Source organism: Gorilla gorilla, chromosome 20 (assembly GCF_029281585.2).
Source record: "Gorilla gorilla gorilla isolate KB3781 chromosome 20, NHGRI_mGorGor1-v2.1_pri, whole genome shotgun sequence".
NCBI classification, from domain to species: Eukaryota; Metazoa; Chordata; class Mammalia; order Primates; family Hominidae; genus Gorilla; species Gorilla gorilla.
In genome coordinates this window covers 47105963-47125848 of record NC_073244.2, presented here as the reverse complement: position 1 = coordinate 47125848, position 19886 = coordinate 47105963, and the positions used below count along the sequence as shown (strand labels likewise).

Genomic DNA, 19886 nt, shown 5'->3' with positions numbered 1-19886 from the left:
GATCAAGCGTCATGGGGTCTTTCATCCAGACTGCGTTTTCATTATTCGCTGAAACATACAGGTTTTGATTTTTACGAGGCTAAGGCCACGGCCGCCTCACCTCGGTTTTTGCCGCCACCTAGAGGAACTATGTGCGCCCCAACGGTTGCCCGGATGTAGGCGTAGGGTGGAGCCGTAAGAGATTGACTGGCCAGTTGATTTGGTTGGCGCAGGCTCAGAAACGCCGTGACGCCGCCCTTCCCCCCAACACGTGATGAAAGTCGGGGTGACGAAGGGCCGGCTTTGCGCAGGTGCACAGTACTCGCTATGGCCCATTCGTCACGTGACGAGGGCGGGACTGTGGCACTGTGGAGGGGCGCCTAGTAGGCAGGCGCTGTCAGGTCTCTCCCCGGTACGTGACGAGACTCCACGGACGTCACGTGAGGCAGGCGGCGAGCGCGGGTGGGGCGGGGTTAGGCGGCGCTCCGCGAGAACCAAAGTGCAGCCGCTGACCCGGCAAAACTCAGCGGGGGCTGGATAGCCATGCCCAAGTACTGCAGGGCGCCGAACTGCTCCAACACTGCGGGCCGCCTGGGTGCAGACAACCGCCCTGTGAGCTTCTACAAGTGAGCGCAGCGCGGGGCGGGGCTTGAGGGAGGCGGGACCCTGAGAGGGGCGGGGCCCGAGCATTAGTGCTGCTGTGCGGGGCTTCTGGTCTTGCTTGAGGGTGTTAGGAAGTGGGAAACCGTGAGGAGATGGCCTTCCTGGCAGTGTCCATTGCACATACAAAGGTGCAGGCGTGGGAAACAGCAGGAGTAGACGATTAACTACAGATAGCGAGCGAAGCGAGCCGAAGAGTGAAAGGGATGTTAGAAGTGAAGTCGGTGCAGGCTGTTACAGAGCCTGCAGATGCCCACCTGCCCTCCCCACGCATTTGAGCCATCTGAAACTCAGAGCATCCGAAACTGAGCTTGCGATCGTGTCTCCCCCAAAACCTTCCAGTCTGTCTTACCTTAGCAGCGTACTTCATTCTTCTTGTTGCTTAGGTTTAAAAAATGTCATCCTTACCTCTTTCGTCATACTTGGGAAAGTCAGAATTAGCTTCGACTGTAAAAGATCTGTCTCCTTATTTATCTGGCTGACATAAGCCAGTTGGTGGAAGAATTACTAGGAAAAAAAATTTCTTTGCTTTTTTTTTTTTTTTTGAGACAAGATCGCTTTGTCGCCCAGGCTGGAATGCAGTGGAACGATCACAGCTCACTGCAACCTCGACCTCCCGGGCTCAAGTGATCCTCCCACTTCACCCTACCAAGTAGCTGGGACCAGAGGCACGCGCCACCATGCATGGATAATTTAATTTTTTTTTTTTTTTTTTTTTTTTGCCAGGCGCGGTGGCTCACGCCTGTAATCCCAGCACTTTGGGAGGCCGAGGCGGGCAGATCACCTGAGGTCAGGAGTTCGAGACCAGCCTGGCCAACATGGTGAAACCCCGTGTCTACTAAAAATACAAAAATTAGATGGGCGTGGTGGCTCATGCCTGTAATTCCAGCTACTCCGTGGGCTGAGGCAGGAGAATCGCATGAACCCGGAAGGCGGAGGTTGCAGTGAGCCAAGATGAGGCCACTGCAATCCAGCGTGGGCGACAAGAGTGAGACTCCGTCTCAAAAAAAATTTTGTTTTTAAAGAGAGAGATGGGATCACCCTATGTTGTCCAGTCTAGTCTCAAACTCCTGGGCACAAGCAATCCTCCTGCCTCGGCCTCCCAAAGTGCTTGGATTACAGGCGTGAGCCACTGCACCCAGCCAGGAAGAAATATTTCTCTTGGACATACTGCAGATGTAAAGTGGCAGAATTCCCATCCTTTGAGTGTCTACTGCTTTCTTAGTAGGAAACTTTGGTTGTCTAAAGTTAGAGATGATCACAAACTTTGCTGTTTGAAATCACGTCAAGTAAGAATGAAACATCTCACTTTTGCTTGGAGGAGCTAAGTCACTTTGACACAGAAAAGCAGTCCCTATTTACAATCCAGGTTTGGAGCTTCAGATAAGGCCACAATATTCTACATCTATGTAAACTTTATTGCTTCTGAGAAGACAAACCCTGGGCCCACTTCACCATCCGGACCTGATATTGATCCCTTTACACACAGTTCTGATTTGCTTTGAGGCAATCTGAACACTGCTTAGTATACATTTCATCTAAACTCTATGTTTGTTGAGACTCCCTCACCAAAGGCCCATAGGGCCTATGGCAGTGGTCCCCAACCCTTATGGCACCAGGGACTGGTTTTGTGGAAGACAGTTTTTCCACGATGGGATAGGGTTGGGGGAATGGTTTTGGGATGAAACTCTTCAGATCATCAGGCATTAGATTCTCATAAAAAGCGGGCAACTGGCCAGGCACAGTGGCTCATGCCTGTAATCCCAGCACTTTGGGAGGCCAAGGCGGGCGGATCACGAGGTCAGGAGATCGAGACCATCCTGGCCAACATGGCGAAACCTTGTCTCTACTAAAAATACAAAAATTAGCTAGGTGTGGTGGCGCATGCCTGTAATCCCAGCTACTTGGGAGGCTGAGGCAGGAGGATCACTTGAACCCAGGAGGCGGAGGTTGCAGTGAGCCGAGATTGCGCCACTGCACTCCAGCCTGGTGACAGAGTGAGACTTCATCTAAAAAAAACCCAAAAAAACTCAAAAAACAAACAAACAAAAAAAAAATGGAGGGCAACCTAGATCCCTCACATGCCCAGTTCAGAATAGGATTCACACTCCTGTGAGAATCTAATGCTGCTGCTGCTCTGACAGGAGGCGGAACTCAAGTGGTAATGCGAGCAGTGGGGAGTGGCTGTAAATACAGATGAAGCTTCTCTCACTCGCTCACCTGCCTGCCACTCACCTCCTGCTGTGTGGCCCTATTCCTAACAGGCCATAAACTGGTACCGGTCTGTAGCCTGGGAGTTGGGGACCCCTGGCCTATGGTATCTCTGGTGTGCAGACTCCCCCATTGCCATTGTAAATAAATCTGACAGTGCTGGACTACAGGTTTGTCCCTGGTGGTCTTAGCCTAAGTGGGCTAGGACACATTCCTCATCCAGTCCCTCAGCAAATCCAGTTGGCTCTCCCTTTACAAACTGTCCAGAATTTGATCACTTCTAACCCTCTCCTCTTCCTGCATCCTGCTCCTGGCAATTACCACCTCCAGACTGGACTATTTTAGCAGCCTCTTCATTGGTCTCCCTGCTCCCACCGTCACCCCCAGTCTGTTCCCTGCTTGCAGCCAGAGGGAGCCTGTGAACACCTGAGTCAGATCAGCGCCCTCCTCTGCCCAGATCCCTTCCGTGACTCCCACCTCGCTATAAAAAATAAAGTGAGGCTGGAACAGGTAGAAAGCAGGCCTGCAAAGTCCTACAGAGCTGGTTCCCTGATACCAGTGTGACCTCATCTCTTTCCTCCTGCCCTTCACACCAGTGACACTGGCCTACTTCATGTTCCTGTAGTGTGGCAGGCATGTTGCTGCCCTGGGGACTTTGCCTGTGTGATTCCCTCTGATTTCAAAGTTCTTGCCTTTATGACTACCACCCTATGGAAAACTGTAACTGACACCCAAACACACACACGATTCTCTCTGTCTCCTGCTTTATTTTTCTCTTTAACACATCACTGTCTGCATATTGCGTTTTCGATGTATTCATTCATTATCTCCCCCACTAGAATGTCAGTTCAATCAAGCCAGAGGTTTTGTCTTTCTTTGTCTTTCTTCTTTCCTCCTGTTTGTGTCTCCAACCTCTAGAATATTGCCTGGCACATAGTAGGTGCTTAGTAAAGATTCGTTGGGTGGATTTGATGAATGCCTTTCAGATGGGCTCTCCAGGAAAGCCAGCAGTCCATGTGTCACGGATCCTTTGAGGGACCCTGGTGTAGGGCCAAAGGGACTTTAAGCCTGTGTATGACTCTGGCAACATTGATTAATTCAGCAACTTTTTGAGTATTTCTTGGAGAAGCAAGTAAGCCCCTGCTGGACACAAAGAATCCTGACAGATCTTGTTTCTGCCATGACAGAGCTCATGGATAGGTGAGGGGTCAAACATTGAGGAACTGAGTACGTGACCTGGGAGTTACCCATGATCCTTCCTTTTCATCCACCGCTAGTCCATTAACCCACCCTTTGGCTCTACCCTCAAGACATGTCTCCATCCTGCAACAACCACAACAAAATCTCTAACACCTTGACAAGACAGTTATAAACACAAATGAGAAATTCCTAAATAAATCATTAACAAATAAGGAAAGATAGGCTGGGCGTGGTGGCTCACACCTGTAATCCCAGCACTTTGGGAAGTCGAGGCAGGAGGATCGCTTGAGCCCAGCAATTTGAGACCAGCCTGGGCAACGTGGCAAAACCCCATCTCTACAAAATGTAAAAAATTAGCTGGACGTGGTGGTACACGCCTGTAGTTCCAGCTACATGAGACAGTGAGGTGAGAGAATCACTGGAGCCCAGGAGCCGAGGCTGCAGTGAGCTGTGATTGTGCCACTGTACTCTAGCCTGGGCAACCGTGTGAGACCTTGTCTCAAAATAAATAAATAAGAAATAAGGAAAACACATTCCCAGACTACTTCTCATCACATCCACTGTCATCGCGTAGTCCAGGCTGCCATCATCTTTTTTTTTTTTTTTTTTTGAGACGGGGTCTTGCTCTGCCGCCCAGGCTGGAGTGCAGTGGTATGATCTCGGCTCACTGCAACCTCTGCCTCCCAGGTTCAAGCGATTCTCCTACCTCAGCCTCCTGAGTAGCTGGGACCACAGGTGCACACCACCACACCCAGCCAATTCTTTGTATTTTTAGTAGAGGTGGAGTTTTACCATGTTGGCCAGGTGGGTCTTGAACTCCTGACCACAGGTGATCCACCCACCTTGGCCTCCCAAAGTACTGGGATTACAGGCGTGAGCAACCGTGCCTGGCCCATTTCCACTCTTACCTCCCTCATAACAACAACAATAGTTACTTAGTATTTACCTTATGCCAGGCACTGTTCTAAGTGCTTTGTATGTAATTATAAGGAGGAAAATGATGACGACTGTATATAGCAGCCAGATGACTGTATAAAAATCACTTCATGTCTTCATTGGCACCCACTAGTGACTAGCCCATTTCCACCTCAGGGCCTGCCCCTGAGTCAGTCTTGCAGAAACCACTTAGTTAAGAGTTAGATGAGAAGCAGTTTCCAAAAGAGGCTTAGGAGAGGGCATGGATGCCAGGTGAGAGATAAGATGAGACACGTTGAGGGAAGTGGCTGCCAGGAAATAACTTGAAATCCTGCTTGGCAGCCAATGGGAACACTCATTAGTTCACTCTCTCTTTTTTTTTTTTGAAACATGATCTTGCTTTGTCACCCAGGCTGGAGTACAGTGGTGCGATCATGGCTCAATGCAGCTTCAGCCTCCCAGGCTCAAGCAGTCCTCCCATCTCAGCCTCCTTTTTTTTTGTTTTTTTCATTTTTCATTTTTATTTTTATGCTAGTCAAGCATGGTTGTGTGGGGAGACAATGTTAAATCAGCTTAACAATAACCCACAACACTCGGACCAGCTCCATCTCAGCCTCCTGAGTAGCTGGGATTACAGGCATGCGCCACCATGCCTGGCTAGCTTTCATTAGCTCTGTCTTAGGCCCTTTCAGGGACAGTGGCAATGGGGTCATCTCTTATGGGGGACCTATCACTTAGAATTGTATCTGCTTGGTAGTAACAAAGTCCTGCAATAAGAGTTGCTTAAACAAATTATGGGGTCTATAGGAATCAGTGTGGTTAAGTTATGCTGCACAAACAAACTTCTCAAATCTCAGTGGCTTACTACAACAAAGGTGGTTTTTTTTTGTTTTTTTTTTTTGTTTTTTTTTTTTAAAGAAGGGGTCTCTATCACCTGGGCTAGAGTGCAGCACCATCATGGTTCACTGCAGCCTCAAACTCCTGGGCTCAAGCAGTCCTCCCGCTTCAACCTCCTGAGTAGCTGTGACTATAGGCAGACACCACCTTGTCAGGCAAATTTTTCTAATTTTTATAGAAATGAAGTCCCATTGGGCTGGGCGCGGTGGCTCACGCCTGTAATCCCAGCACTTTGGAAGGTTGAGGCAAGTGGATCACCTGAGGTCAGGAGTTTGAGACCAGCCTGGCCAACATGGTGAAGCCCCATTTCTACTAAAAATACAAAAATTGCCAGGCGTGGTGGCACACGCCTGTAATCCCAGCTACTCAGGAGGCTGAGATGGGAGAATCGCTTGAACCTGGGAGGCGGAGGTTGCAGTCAGCCAAGATCGCGCCACTGCACTCCAGGCTGGGTGACAGAGCGACTCTGTCTCAAGGAAAAAAAAAAAAAAAAAAAAGAAGCCCTGTTTATACTAAAAATACAAAAAGTTAGCTAAGCGTGGTGGTAGGTGCCTGTAATCCCAGCTACTCGGGAGGCTGAGGCAGGAGAATCGCTTGAACCTGGGAGGCAGAGGTTGCAGTGAGCCAAGATCGTGCCACTGCACTCCAGCCTAGGCAACAAGGGTGAAACTTCGTCTAAAAAAAAAAAAGAAATGAAGTCCCACTATGTTGCCCAGGCTGGAACTCCTGGGCTCAATCAGTCCTCCTGCTTTAGCCTCCCAAAGTGCTGGGATTACAGGCATGAATCACCACACGCGGCCCAAAGGTGTATTTCTTGCTCACACTATGTCCTTTGCAGGTCATTTGTGGTCCTACTCTACAGTATCTTAATTGGGGTCTCAGGCTGAAGAAACTATCCCTATTTGGAGTATTGCTGGTCTTGCAGGAGGAGGAAAAGAGAAAGTAGAGTGAATCACCCAGTGGCTCTTGGTCAGTTTCATATTTAGAAGTGGCCTGTGTCACTTTCACTGGCATTCTTTTGGCTGGAGCAAGTATATAGCAAGCCTCAAGTCAATGGAGTGGGCATGTGTAATCCTCATGTGGAGAGAGACAGCAGACATTCTATTACAGGGTTTATTTTCCCTCATATACAGAAAGTACAGAGGTTGGCAAACCAGCACTGGGATAGTAGCTCCACAGTCATGAGAAATGAGGGGTCCTATCTCTATTTTTCTTTCTTTTTTTTTTTTTTTTGAAAGTCTCATTCTGTCACCCAAGCTGGAATGCAGTGGCACAGTCTCAGCTCACTGCAACTTCCACCTCCTGGGTTCTAGGGATTCTCATGCCTCAGCCACCCAAGTAGCTGGAATTACAGAATTACAGGCGCATGTCACCATACCCAGCTAATTTTTGTATTTTTAGTAGAGACAGGGTTTTGCCATGTTGGCCAGGCTAGTCTCAAACACCTGGCCTTAAATAATCCTCCCACCTTGGCCTCCAAAGTGCTGGGATTACAGGTGTGAGCCACCATGCCTGGCCTCTTTCTGCTCTGTCATCCTTAGCCTGTGGCTTCCATCCAAGGTAGCTGCCAGTGCCCCAGCCACCACTGCCACCATTCCTTATAGGAGGAAAAGGGAAGGGAGGAAGAGCAAAAAGCATTCAGGTCTAAACTGAATCATCTCCCTTTATAAGGCCTTCCCAGAAACCCCGTTCAATGGCACCTTTTCATCATTGGTCACCCCAGCTGGAAAAGAGGCTGGGAATTGTGGTCTTTAAAAACTGGGCATTTAATCAGCCTGAAGAAATTTTGAGTTACGTTAGTAAGAAAGAAAAAAAGGACTTCTAGCAGTATATGCCACCCCATGCTCTGGACAAGATGACCAGCAAGACTAAAATAGTTTATACAAAGGGGAACATGGGGGTATAGCTCAGTGGTAGAGCATTTGACTGCATACAAAGGGGAACACTTGTTGTCTGCTTAAGGTAGTTTTTTAGAAGGCAATATTGCCCATTACAAATGCTGCTATCCAGAGGAACAAGAGAGAGTAAGACCAATTAAGGAGACCTTTCTTAGGATATTGACTTTTTTCCTTTGCTCTTTGAGCTGCTGAATCCTGTTGATCGTCCCTTCCATTTAAGGCACCATCCCAGAGATCCCACACAACACTAAAGCATTCCTTGGCCAGAAGGTAGTCACACGGCCCCAGCCAGCTGCAAAGGATCCTGGGAAACGTAGTCTTTTAGCAGGACACATTGTGGCCTCAAAGAAAGTTGGAGTTCTGTTAGTAAGGAAAAGGCAGAGAGTAGATGCGAGTAGTCCATTGGCAGATTCTGCCTGGGAGATGGTGGCAATAAGAATGGGGAATGCTGTTGAAATAGATCTTGTATTTGTGTCCCGGAAGAATGAGGCTGCTGAGAACATTGGGATCTTAGAGGGAGGCTGACTGCAGCAGCCAGACTCCCTGGCTGTGTGCCCTGGGGTTCTGCTCTCTGGGTGCCACTGCTGTTCTCTGAGTCAGCCTTTCTGTGCTCTTTCACCAGCTACCTGCCCCCTCCACCTCCATCTTCCTTTGTCTGAGAAGTCTTGGCTCTCCCCATCTCCGTTCATCCCATCCACCTCCTCCCCACTGGTAGCCTCTTTAGTTTCTTGTGTGTCCTTCCTATGTGTCTTAGTCTGTTCTCACACTACTATAAACAACTACCTGAGACTGAGTAATTCATAAAGGAAAGAGGTTTAATGGACTTACAATTCTGAATGGCTGGGGAGGCCTCAGGAAACTTACAATCATGGTGGAAGGCGAAGGGAAAGCAAACATCTTACATGGGGGCAGGAGAGAGAGAGAGCAAGAGGGGAACTGCCACTTTTAAACCATCAGATCTCAGGAGAACTCACTATCATGGGAACAGCATGGGGGAAACATCCCCCATGATCCAGTCACCTCCCATCATGTCCCTCCCTTGACACATGGGGATTACAGTTCAAGATGAGATTTGGGTGGGGACACAGAGCCAAACCACATCACCATAGTTTCTTTATATAAATACCAGCAAATGTGAAAGACATTCTTATTTCTCCCTTTATTACACTATTAGTTTCCCATGCTGCTCTAACAAACTTAGTGGCTTAAAACAAGACAAATTATTTTCTAACAGTTCTAGAGGCCAGGAGTCCAAATCGGCTTTCCTGGGCCAAAACCAAGGTGTCGGCAGGGCTGTACTCCTCTGGAGGTTCTGGGGGAGAATCTCTTCTTTGCCTGTTCCGGTTGCTGGTGGCTGCAGGCAGTGCTTGGCTTTTGGCCACATCTCTCCAGTCTCTGCCTCCATGGTTGCATTGCCCTCTCTTCTTTTCTGTGGTAATATATTCTCCTCCCTCTTATTAAAAGGATACTTGTAGTGGCATTTAGGGCCAACCCGGATGACCCAGGATAATCTCCCCATCTCAAGATCCTTAACTTAATCACATCTTTTGTCATATAAGGTAATATTCAGGCCTGGCACAGTGGTTCACGCCTGTAATTTCAGCACATTGGGAGGCCGAGGTGGGAGGATTGCTTGAGCCCAGGAGTTTGAGAACAGCCTGGGCAACAAGGCAAAACCCCATCTCTACAAGAAATTTAAAAATTAGCTGGGCATGTGGCACATGCCTGTAGTCCCAGCTGCTTGGGAGGCTGAGGTGGGAGGATTGCCTGAGCTTGGGGAGTTTGATGCTGCAGGGAGCCGAGATCACACCACAGCACTCCAACCTGGGTGACAGAGCAAAACCCTGTCTCTAAATAAATAAATAAATAAATATACAAAAAAATTAGCCAGACATGGTGGCAGGCACCTGTAGTCCCAGCTACTTGGGAGGCTGAGGCAGAAGAATGGTGTGAACCTGGGAGGCGGAGCTTGCGGTGAGCCGAGATTGCGCCACTGCACTCCAGCCTGGGTGACAGAGCGAGACTCCATCTCAAAAAAATAAATTAAATAAATAAATAAATAAATAAAGTAATAGTCACAGTTTCCAGGAATTAGGACATAGATAGCTTTTGGGGGCTACCACAATGACTAAAAGCTAAATAGACTAAATAGTCTATTTAGAACCTTGCTTTTTTTCACATAATGTGTGCCTGACAATAGCATGTCAGTTCTACATTCTGTTTTATAGCTGCATCGTATTCTTTTGTGTGGATCTGCCTATGTTTATTTACCCTCTCTCCTGTAGGAATTTTGTCCCTAATTCTCTAGCACTCACTAGTCTATCTTTTCAACAAAGAGAGAGGGGTGGGGTGTGGTGCCTCATGCCTATAATCGCAGCACTTTGGGAGGCCAAGGTGGGAGATCACTTCAGCCCAGGAGTTCAAGACCAGTCTGGACAACATAGTGAGACCTCTGTCTCTACAAAAAGAAATTTTAAATTAGCCAGGTGTGGTGGCACATGCCTGTGGTCCCAGGTACTTGGGAGGCTGAGGTGGGAGGATCACTTGGGCCTAGCAGTTCAGGGCTACAGTGAGCCATGATCGTGCCTCTGCACTTTAGCCTGGGCAACAGAATGAGACCCTGTCTCAAAAAAAAAGAAAGAAAAGAAAAGAAAGAGAGCAGGCCTCAGGCTCATAACCCTCAGTAGGTGATGGCATCTGATGTTTTTATGGTTAGCTTTTGTTTATGGAATTGATACTGATTTTCCATTTTCAATTGTGATGTAAAGTTTCTCTTTTAAGTATCTTTGTTTAATAGTTAAAATTGGTTAGTTTTAAGAAAAATATGAAATAAGTAATATCACAGATATGGAAAACATTGTGAAGATGGGATATGCATGAGATGTGTCTTAGTTATCTAATGCTATATAACAAACTATCCCCAAATTTAGCAGCTTGAAATAAACATTTACAGTCTCAGTTTCTGGCAGCTGCTAAGGACAAACTGGCCAGCACTTGATCATGTGGCCACCCCTGGCTGCAAATAAGGCTGGAAAAGGAGGTCTTTATTATGGGTAGCCTTGAGCCCAGGTCTAAATAGAGAGTGGATTACCATCTAAGAGGGTAAGAGCAGATGCTGGGAATAAGTGGCACCCGGAAACCGGAGAAGTGGGGCACATTTAGAGGGTCCCTCATCAGATAATCCCCACCCACAACCACTGAGAAAGCTTTTATTTTTTAAAACTTAAAACAAAAATTTTTTTTTTTTGAGATGGAGTCTTGCTCTGTCGCCCAGGTTGTAGTGCAGTGGTGTGATCTCGACTCACTGCAACTTCCACCTCCCAGGTTCAAGTAATTCTTCTGCCTCAGCCTCCCGAGTAGCTGGGATTACAGGGACACGCCACTAGGCCTGGCTAATTTTTGTAATTTTCGTAGAGACGGGGTTTCACCATGTTGGCCAGGCTGGTCTTGAACTTGAATTCAAAATCACTTGAGGTCTGACTGCAAGTGATCCGCCCACCTCGGCCTCCCAAAGTGCTGGGATTACAGGCGTGAGCCACCGTGCCTGGCCTATTAAAATTATTTTTAAATGTGGCAAAATACACATAAAATCTACCATTTTGATCATTTTTAAGTGTACAATTTTGATCATTTTGATCATTTTTAAGTGTACAATTTTGATCATTTTTAAGTGTACAATTCACTAATGTTAAGTGTTGTATAACCAATCTCCAGAACTTTTTCCTCTCCTAAAACACTCTATCCCCATTGGACAATTCCCTCTTTCCCTCTCCCCCAGGCTCTTGGCAACCACCATTCCACTGTCTGTCTCTAGGAATTTGACTGTTCTACCTCATATAAGTGGAATCGTCAGTATTTGACTGGCTTATTTCACTTACCCTAATTGCCCTCAGAGTTCATCTGTGTTGTTGCATGTGTCAGATCAAGACTAAATAAAATTCCAGGCCAGGTGCAGTGGCTCACACCTGTAATCCCAGCACTTTGGGAGGCCGAGGTGGGTGGATCACCTGAGGTCAGGAGTTTGACACCAGCCTGGCCAACATGGTGAAACCCCATCTCTACTAAAAATACAAAAATAGCCAGGTGCGGTGGCAGGCACCTGTAATCCCAGCTACTTGGGAAGCTGAGGCGGGAGAGTCACTTGAACCCAGGGGGAGGAGGTTGCAGTGAGCCGAGATCACACCACTGCATTCCATCCTGGGCAACAGAGTGAGACTCCATCGCAAAAATAAATAAATAAGCCGGGCATGGTGGCAGGAGCCTGTAATCCCAGCTACCCAGGAGGCTGAGGCAGGAGAATCACTTGAACCCAGGAGGCAGAGATTGCAGTGTGCCGAGATTGCGCCATGGCACTCCAGCCTGGGTGACAGAGTGAGACTGCATCTCCTCCCTCCCCCCCAAAAAAAGACTAAATACAATAAAATTCCATTGTATGTATATGCAGCATTTTTCTTATCCATGTATCTGTTGATAGACACTTCCACCTTTTGGCTGTTGTGATTTATGCTGCTATGTTTCTGTTGTCTGTTTGTTTGTTTTTGAGACAGCATGTCACTCTTTTGCCCAGGCTAGAGTGCAGTAATGTGATCATGGCTCACTGTAGCCTTAACCTCCTGGGCTCAAGCAATCCTCCCGCCTCAGCCTCCTGAGTAGCTGTGCCTCTAGGCACACGCCACCATATCTGGCTGATTTTTCTATTTTTTGTAGAGACAAGATTTCACCTGTTGCTCAGGTTGGTCTTGAACACCTGGGCTCAAGTGACCCGCCCACCTCAGCCTCCCAAAGTGCTGGGATTACAGGCATGAGCCACCACGCCAGGCCTGATTTATGTTGCTACGAACGCAGGTGTGCAAATATCTCTCCAAGACCCTGTTTTCAGTTCTTTTGGGTATGTAAGCAGAAGTGGATTGCTGGGTCATATGGTAATTCTATTTTTCGGTGTTTGAGGAACTGCCATATTGTTTTCCACAGTGGCAGCACCGTTTTACATTCCCAGCAGTGTACCAGAGTTCCAGCAGTTTTTCCACATCCTCACACACACTGTTCTTCTCCTCCTCTTCCTCCCCCTTACTCCCTCCCCCTTCCCCTTCCCCTCCTCCTCCATCACCCAGGCTGGAATGCAGTAGTGTGATCATAGCTCACTGCAGCGTTCAAATTCCTGAGCTTAAGCAATCCTCCCACATTGCCTCCTAAGTAGATAGAACTATAGATGCACATCGCCACACCCAGCTAATTTAAAAAATATTTTTTCGTAGAGACAAGGTCTTGCTACATTGCCCAGGATGGTCTTGGACTACTGCCTTCAGGAGATCCTCCCACCTCAGCCTCCCAAAGTGCTGGGATTACAGACTCGAGCCACCATGCCCGGCCTCTTTTGTTGTTGTTCAATAGTAGCTGTTCTGGTGTTTGTCAGATGATATTTCATCAGGGTTGTGCTACTGCGTTTTCCTAATGATTGGAGATGTCAAGTATCTTTTCATGTGCATATTGGCCATTTGTATGTCTTTGGAGAAATGTTTGTTCAAGTCCTTTGCCCATTTTTGAATCAGGGTATTTGTGTTTTATTGTTATTGTTGAGTTGTTTAAAGACTTGTTAGTGGGTGTTTTCAAGCATACACAAAAAGTAGAGCCCTCAGTATCCATCACTGTGTCACTAGTTATCAACACTTTGCCAGTCTTCTTCCCTGCCCTGCCCACACCTCTAAGTTTTTGTCCTGCACTATTTTAAAGTAAATCCCAGACATCAGATCTTTTATCCGTAATTATTTCAGACTGATTTCTAACAGAAGACTGTTTCAGAAGTATAAACCAATACAGTTATCACACCTAGCAAAATGAATTTTTTTTTTTTTTTTTTTTTTTGAGACAGGGTCTGGCTCTGTCACCCAGGCTGGAGTACAGTTGCACAATCTCGGCTCACTGCAACCTCTGCCTCCCAGGCTCAGGTGACCCTCCCACTTCAGCCTCACGAGTAGCTGGGACCACAGGCATGTACCACCATACATGGCTAATTTTTTTTTTTTTTTTGTAGAGTCGAGGTCTCCCTATGTTGCCCAGGCTGGTCTCGAACTCCTGGGCTCAAGCGATCCTCCCACCTTCCCAAAGTGCTAGGATTACAGACATGAACCGCCATGCCCGACCAGTTTCTTACAATTATCTTATACCCAGTTCATGTTCAGTTTTCCCCAATTGTCTTAAAATGTCTTTTTACTGAATTGTTTGTTGTAGGCAAGGTGCACATCCTGCCTTTGTGCTGATGTTTCTTAAATCTCTCTTAATCCAGAAACCCCACACCCCCATTTATATGGTGTGGAAGAAACGTTTTCGCTTGGCTGCACGATCTCCCACATCGTAAATGTCTGATTTTATAAACTGCTCCAACAAGTTGATGTGGAAGAACAAATTGGGAGTGGAGGGGCAGGACTGTGGGCAGGAAGACCAGGAAGGAGGGGCAGTGGAGGGGGCAGAGGTGGGCTGATGCTGGGTGTTTAAAAGGTGGAGCTTTCAAATTAATAATAATAAGAAGAAAGGCCAGGCTTGGTGGCTCATGCCTATAATCCTAGCACTTTGGGAGGCCAAGGTGGGTGGATCACCTGAGGTCAGGAGTTCAAGACCAGCCTGGCCAACATGGTGCAACCTCGTCTCTACTAAAAATACAAAAATTAGCCGGGCGTGGTGGCGTGCGCCTGTAGTCCCAGCTACTCAGGAGGCTGAAGCAGAAGAATCGCTTGAACTCAGGAGGCGGAGGTTGTAGTGAGCCAAGATCGCGCCATTGCACTCCAGCCTGGGTGACAAGTGCGAAACCCCGTCTCACAAAATACTACTACTAAAAGATGAAGCTGAAGAAAGGGTTGTGGTTGTGTGTATGAGATAGAGAAAGCCTGGGCACAAGACAGGTCTACTTCCTAGCCCTAGGGAGGCACAGGCTTGGAGCCCAGAGACCTCCAGGGTGGGGTATCCTCTGGGAGGGATAAGTCTGAACCTCGTAGCACTGACCCAGTCCCCCAACCACCCATGCAGGTTCCCACTGAAGGATGGTCCCCGGCTGCAGGCCTGGCTGCAGCACATGGGCCGTGAGCACTGGGTGCCCAGCTGCCACCAGCACTTGTGCAGCGAGCACTTCACATCCTCCTGCTTCCAGTGGCGCTGGGGTGTGCGCTACCTGCGGCCTGATGCAGTGCCCTCCATCTTCTCCCGGGCACCACCTGCCAAGGTGAGCGCTGGGAGGTCCTGATGCTGGAATCCAACCCCCAGACCTCCCTGCCTAAGGGAAGTCCCTCCTTGAGTCTGAACTTTGGCCCTCCCCTCCTGACACTTCCTCCCTGAGGTCTGGCCTTACCTAGGCAAGTCCCCCTTGGAAACAGACCCTCCATCCCTTTCCTCCTGAGTCGAAGTCTGGCCACGGCACCCCTGCACCCCATGCCTTGTCTTCCAGAGTCAGCGGAGGACCCGATGCACCCAGAAGCCAGTCTCGCCGCCGCCTCCCCTACAGGAGAATACACCCCTGCCCCAGAGCCCTGCCATCCCAGTCTCTGGCCCACTGCGCCTAGTGGTGCTGGGCCCCACATCGGGGAGCCCCAAGACTGTGGCCACCATGCTCCTGACCCCCCTGGCCCCTGCGCCAACTCCCGAGCGGTCACAACCTGAAGTCCCTGCCCAACAGGCCCAGACCGGGCTGGGCGCAGTGCTGGGAGCACTGCAACGCCGGGTGCGGAGGCTGCAACGGTGCCAGGAGCGGCACCAGGCGCAGCTGCAGGCCCTGGAACAGCTGGCACAGCAGCTGCATGGGGAGAGCCTGCTGGCACGGGCACGCCGGGGTCTGCAGCACCTGGTGAGTGGCACCCCAGCCTGGCAGCCCCATCCATGGTTGGTGGCCTGGCCTGCAGTGTGTTTTCATTTTGTCTAGGATCCCCTATTCAAAAATCAGAACATTCACCCGTGTTTCCAAATTTCTGGCTTTCCCGGGCTCAGTGGCTCATGCCTGTAATCCCAACACTTTGGGAGGCCAAGGCAGGAGGATTGCTGGAGGCCAGGAGTTCGAGACCAGCCTGGGCAACATAGCAAGCACTGTCTCTACAGAAAATTAAAACAAATTTCTAGGTTTTCCTGAAAAACAAAATCTGGCAATGCCAAGCAACTATTGGTTGGAGCTGAGTAATGATTGCTCCATTTACTAATACTAAATACTTAATATTTGAGAAGCTCTTATTGTCTGCCAGACACAGAGTTATAACATAGTGAGCTGAAAACTCACTGTGGCCCTTTGAGCTGGAGCTACAGGGTTAATTTTTTTTTTTTTTTTTGAGACGGAGTCTCGCTCTGTTGCCCAGGCTGGAGTGCAGTAGTGCAATCTTGGCTTTCACTGCAGCCTCTGCCTCCCAGGTTCAAGCGATTGCCCTGCCTCAGCCTCCCAAGTAGCTGGGACTACAGGTGCCTGCCACCACGCCCAGCTAATTTTTTGTATTTTTAGTACAGACAGGGTTTCACCATGTTAGCCAGGATGGTCTCGATCTCCTCACCTCGTGATCCGCCTGCCTTGGCCTCCCAAAATGCTGGTATTACAGGCGTGAGCCACCATGCCCGACTGCTACAAGGTTAATTTTTAAAAAATGCAATGGCTCACATCTGTAATCCTAGCACTTTGGGAGGCCAAGGTGGGCAGATTGCTTGAACCTAGGAGTTCAAGACCAGCCTGGACAACATGGTAAGACTGTGTCTCACTAAAACACAAAAATTAACATTGTGGTGGGCACCTATGGTCCCAGCTACTTGGGAGCCTGAGGCAGGAAGATCCCTTGAGCCCAGGAAGCAGAGACTGCAGTGAGCCAAGATCGCACCACTGCACTCTAGCCCGGGTGACCAAGCAAGGTCTCAAAAAAAAACAAAAACCACAACCAAACAAAAAACTCACTATGGTCTGTGTGCGGTGGCTCATGCCCGTAATCCCAGCACTTTGGGAGGCCAAGGCAGGCAGATTGCTTGAGTTCGGGAGTTTGAAACCAGACTGGGTAACATAGAGAAACCCTGTCTCTACTAAAAATACAAAAATTAGTTGGGCATGGTGGCGCGCGCCTGTAATCCCAGCTACTTGGGAGGCTAAGGTGTGAGAATCGCTTGAACCCTGGAGGTGGAGGTTGCAGTGAGCCGAGATGGCACCACTGCACTCAAGCCTGGGCAACAGAGCAAGACGCCATCTCAAAAAAAACAAAAACAAAAACAAAAAAAGGCCGGGTGTGGTGGCTCACGCCTGTAACCTCAGCACTTTGGGAGGCTGAGGTGGGCAGATCACGAGGTCAGGAGTTCGAGACCAGCCTGGCCAACATGGTGAAACTCCATCTCTACTAAACATACAAAAACTAGCCGGACGTGGTGGCACACGTCTGCAATCCCAGCTACTCGGGAGGCTGAGGGAGGAAAATTGCTTGAACCTGGGAAGCAGAGGTTGCAGTGAGCCGAGATTGTGCCATTGCACTCCAGCGTAGGCGACAAGAGCAACACTCCATCTCAAAAAACAAACAAAAAAAACCTCATTGTAATCTTAATACTGCTGTTGTCTCCATCTTCCAGATGAAAAAATGGAGGCACAGAGCAGTCCAGTAGTGCACCCACAGTCAGGCAGCCAACATGTTTCAGGGCCAGGATTCAAACCCAGGTGTCTGGCTGCAGAAGAGGCCTGTGAGAGCTTCCTGCCTGGCCCCTATAGAGCTGGAGTTTGCAATCTCTGTAATAGTGTCCCCCAGGCCCTATCTGAATCCCTTTTGCCTCTATATTTTACTGCTGTGTGTGTGTGTGTGTGTGTGTGTGTGTGTGTGTGTGTGTAGGGGAGGAATTTGAGGAAGGTGTTTGTGTGTGTGTGTGTGTGTGTAGGGGAGGAAGTTGAGGAAGGTGTGTGTGTGTGTGTGTAGGGGAGGAAGTTGAGGAAGGGTGTTATGTCTCTGTGTGTGGGGTGGCGGGGGAGGAAGATGAGGAATGGTGTTATGTCTCTGAAAATCACAGTTTGACCAAGGCGAAATTTCTCCTGTCTAAAACCCTAGGGCCAAGCTTGAGGTGCCCAGCTTGGCCTCCATGGCTTTCAGAGCCCTGCTTGGATGAGAGAGATGCCCACACAGAGCTCTGAATGCTAGACTCACTGAAGGGGCTCAGGAAGGAGCCCCCACAGTACCTCTGGAGTTAAGGAGTATCCGATTTTTTTTTTTTTTTGAGAAGGAGTCTCGCTCTGTTGCCCAGGCTGGAGTGGAATGGTGCGATCTCAGCTCACTGCAACCTCTGCCTCTCTGGTTCAAGCGATTCTCCTGTCTTAGCCTCCCAAGTAGCTGGGATTACAGGCATGTGCCACCATGCCCAGCTAAGTTTTGTGTTTTTAGTAGAGACGGGGTTTTGCCATGTTGGCCAGGCTGGTCTTGAGCTCCTGACCTCAGGTAATCAGCCCACCTTGGCCTCCTATAGTGCTAGGATTACAGGTATGAGCCACCACGCCCAGCCAGGAGTCTCAGATTGATAGTCAGTGGTTTGGACATGACCCACAGATACAATTTGTTTGGCCTCCGCAGTGCTTTAAAATAATTTATAATGGCCGAGTGCAGTGGCTCACACCTATAATCCCAGCACTTTGGGAGGCTGAAGCAGGTAGATGATTTGAGCCCAGGAGTTTGAGACCAGACTGGGCAACATGGTGAAACCCTGTCTCTACAAAAAATACAAAAAATTAGCCAAGTGTTGCACCTATAGTTCTAGCTATTCGAGAGGCGGAAGTGGGAGTATTGCTTGAGTCCAGAAGGTCAAGGCTTTAATGAACTGTGATTGTGCTATTGCACTCCAGCCTGGGTGACACTGTGAGACTCTTTGTCTCAGAAAAAAAGAAGTCTGGTCTTTCGTGAAGGCTCTGCATATCTAGCAGCACTGGGCTTGGATTCTCAGGTGATAACAGTCGGCTGGAGCTACAGTGTGGCTGCCTCTGGGGGCTTGAAGTTTAAGACTGTGGCCTGGGGCACAGAGGGACAGTGGGGCAGGGACAGAGCTCAGACTCGGTCTTGGGGCTCTTTGTGGAGCCTGCCAGATCCCCTGAGCTGACTGCCTCTCTCTGCCTCCCCTCCTGTCATTCAATCTCTGTCTCCTACTCATCTATCCCTACCTCGCAATCTCCTCCCTCCCCAACATTGTCTTTCTGCCCATCATCTCTGTCCGCCACCTGTTTCCCCACCTCCCTGTGTCTCTCTTCATCTGCATATTTTCTGTCTCCCCCATATCTCTGACCCTGTCTGTACGTCTGTCTGCCTGCACATCTCTTTCCCCCACGTGTCTGTGTCTGTGCCCCCGCACTTCTCTTCCCACTTCCCCACCCTTCTTTCCTTTCCCATGAATGTCTCTCTGGCCCTCACATCTGCTTTCCTGTCTCCTCATATCTCTCCCCACATCTCTCTCTGTTTCCTGACACGCCCTCCTCCCACCTTTGCCTCCCTGTCTGTCTGTCTCTCCCGCAACTTGCTTCGTAATGTTCCCCATCTCTACCACTTCTTTGCCTTAGACAACAGCCCAGACCCTTGGACCTGAGGAATCCCAAACCTTCACCATCATCTGTGGAGGGCCTGACCTAGCCGTGGTCCTTGCCCAGGACCCTTCACCTGCCACAGTGGATGCCAAGCCGGAGCTCCTGGACACTCGGACCCCGAGTGCATAAGGATCAAGACAGACAATGTCGAGGGACAAAAGATAGAAGATGGAGGAGGAAAGACATTATACGTGGGCTTGGCCCAGCCCCACCGCCCACGCCTGGGTAGTAGCAGTGCCTCCCTCAAGGGCCTGGGTTCTACCAACCCACTCCTAGGGATCTCTTGAACCTTAGGGGTGACCTGGGCCCAAGTCTCTCATCAGCCGCCAATCCCCTGGGTACCAGGCTTCTGCCACCCCCGGCTCAGATCTTTGCAAATCAGTACGACAGCCTCAGAGCAGAGCAAGCGTTGTTTGGGAGAATTATACCTGGTTCTAAGGAGTCCCACGCTTTTTGCCAAGCCTGGTACTGAGTTCATGATACCATGGTGGACACAGCTGAGAAAATCCCTGCCCTCATGGTGCTCATTCTACTTGAGTAGACGATGAACTAGTAAACAAATAAACAAGAACACTGCA

General features: G+C 49.1%; 1 protein-coding gene across 2 annotated transcripts; it reads left to right on the top strand.

Annotated features, from left to right (window-relative positions):
* The first annotated feature begins 292 nt into the window (after positions 1 to 292).
* On the top strand, positions 293 to 19886 carry THAP8 (THAP domain containing 8). Of its 2 annotated transcripts, none has more exons than XM_004060561.4 (4): positions 293 to 605; positions 14781 to 14973; positions 15196 to 15591; positions 19285 to 19886. In XM_004060561.4, the coding sequence occupies exons 1-4, from the start codon at positions 523 to 525 to the stop codon at positions 19435 to 19437; spliced, it is 825 nt and encodes a 274-aa protein (XP_004060609.3). In that variant the 5' UTR covers positions 293 to 522; the 3' UTR covers positions 19438 to 19886. The 2 variants fall into 2 exon arrangements, with proteins under 2 accessions (XP_004060609.3, XP_055225068.1); XM_055369093.2 differs by having other exon boundaries at positions 336 to 391.

Bases quoted from the DNA above. Each gene is read 5' to 3' on its own strand.
- THAP8 (XM_004060561.4), top strand. From the start codon at position 523: ATGCCCAAGTACTGCAGGGCGCCGAACTGCTCCAACACTGCGGGCCGC. The intron at 14,974-15,195 runs GTGAGCGCTGGG...CTTGTCTTCCAG, and splicing joins CCCGGGCACCACCTGCCAAG to AGTCAGCGGAGGACCCGATG. The intron at 15,592-19,284 runs GTGAGTGGCACC...TCTTTGCCTTAG, and splicing joins GCCGGGGTCTGCAGCACCTG to ACAACAGCCCAGACCCTTGG.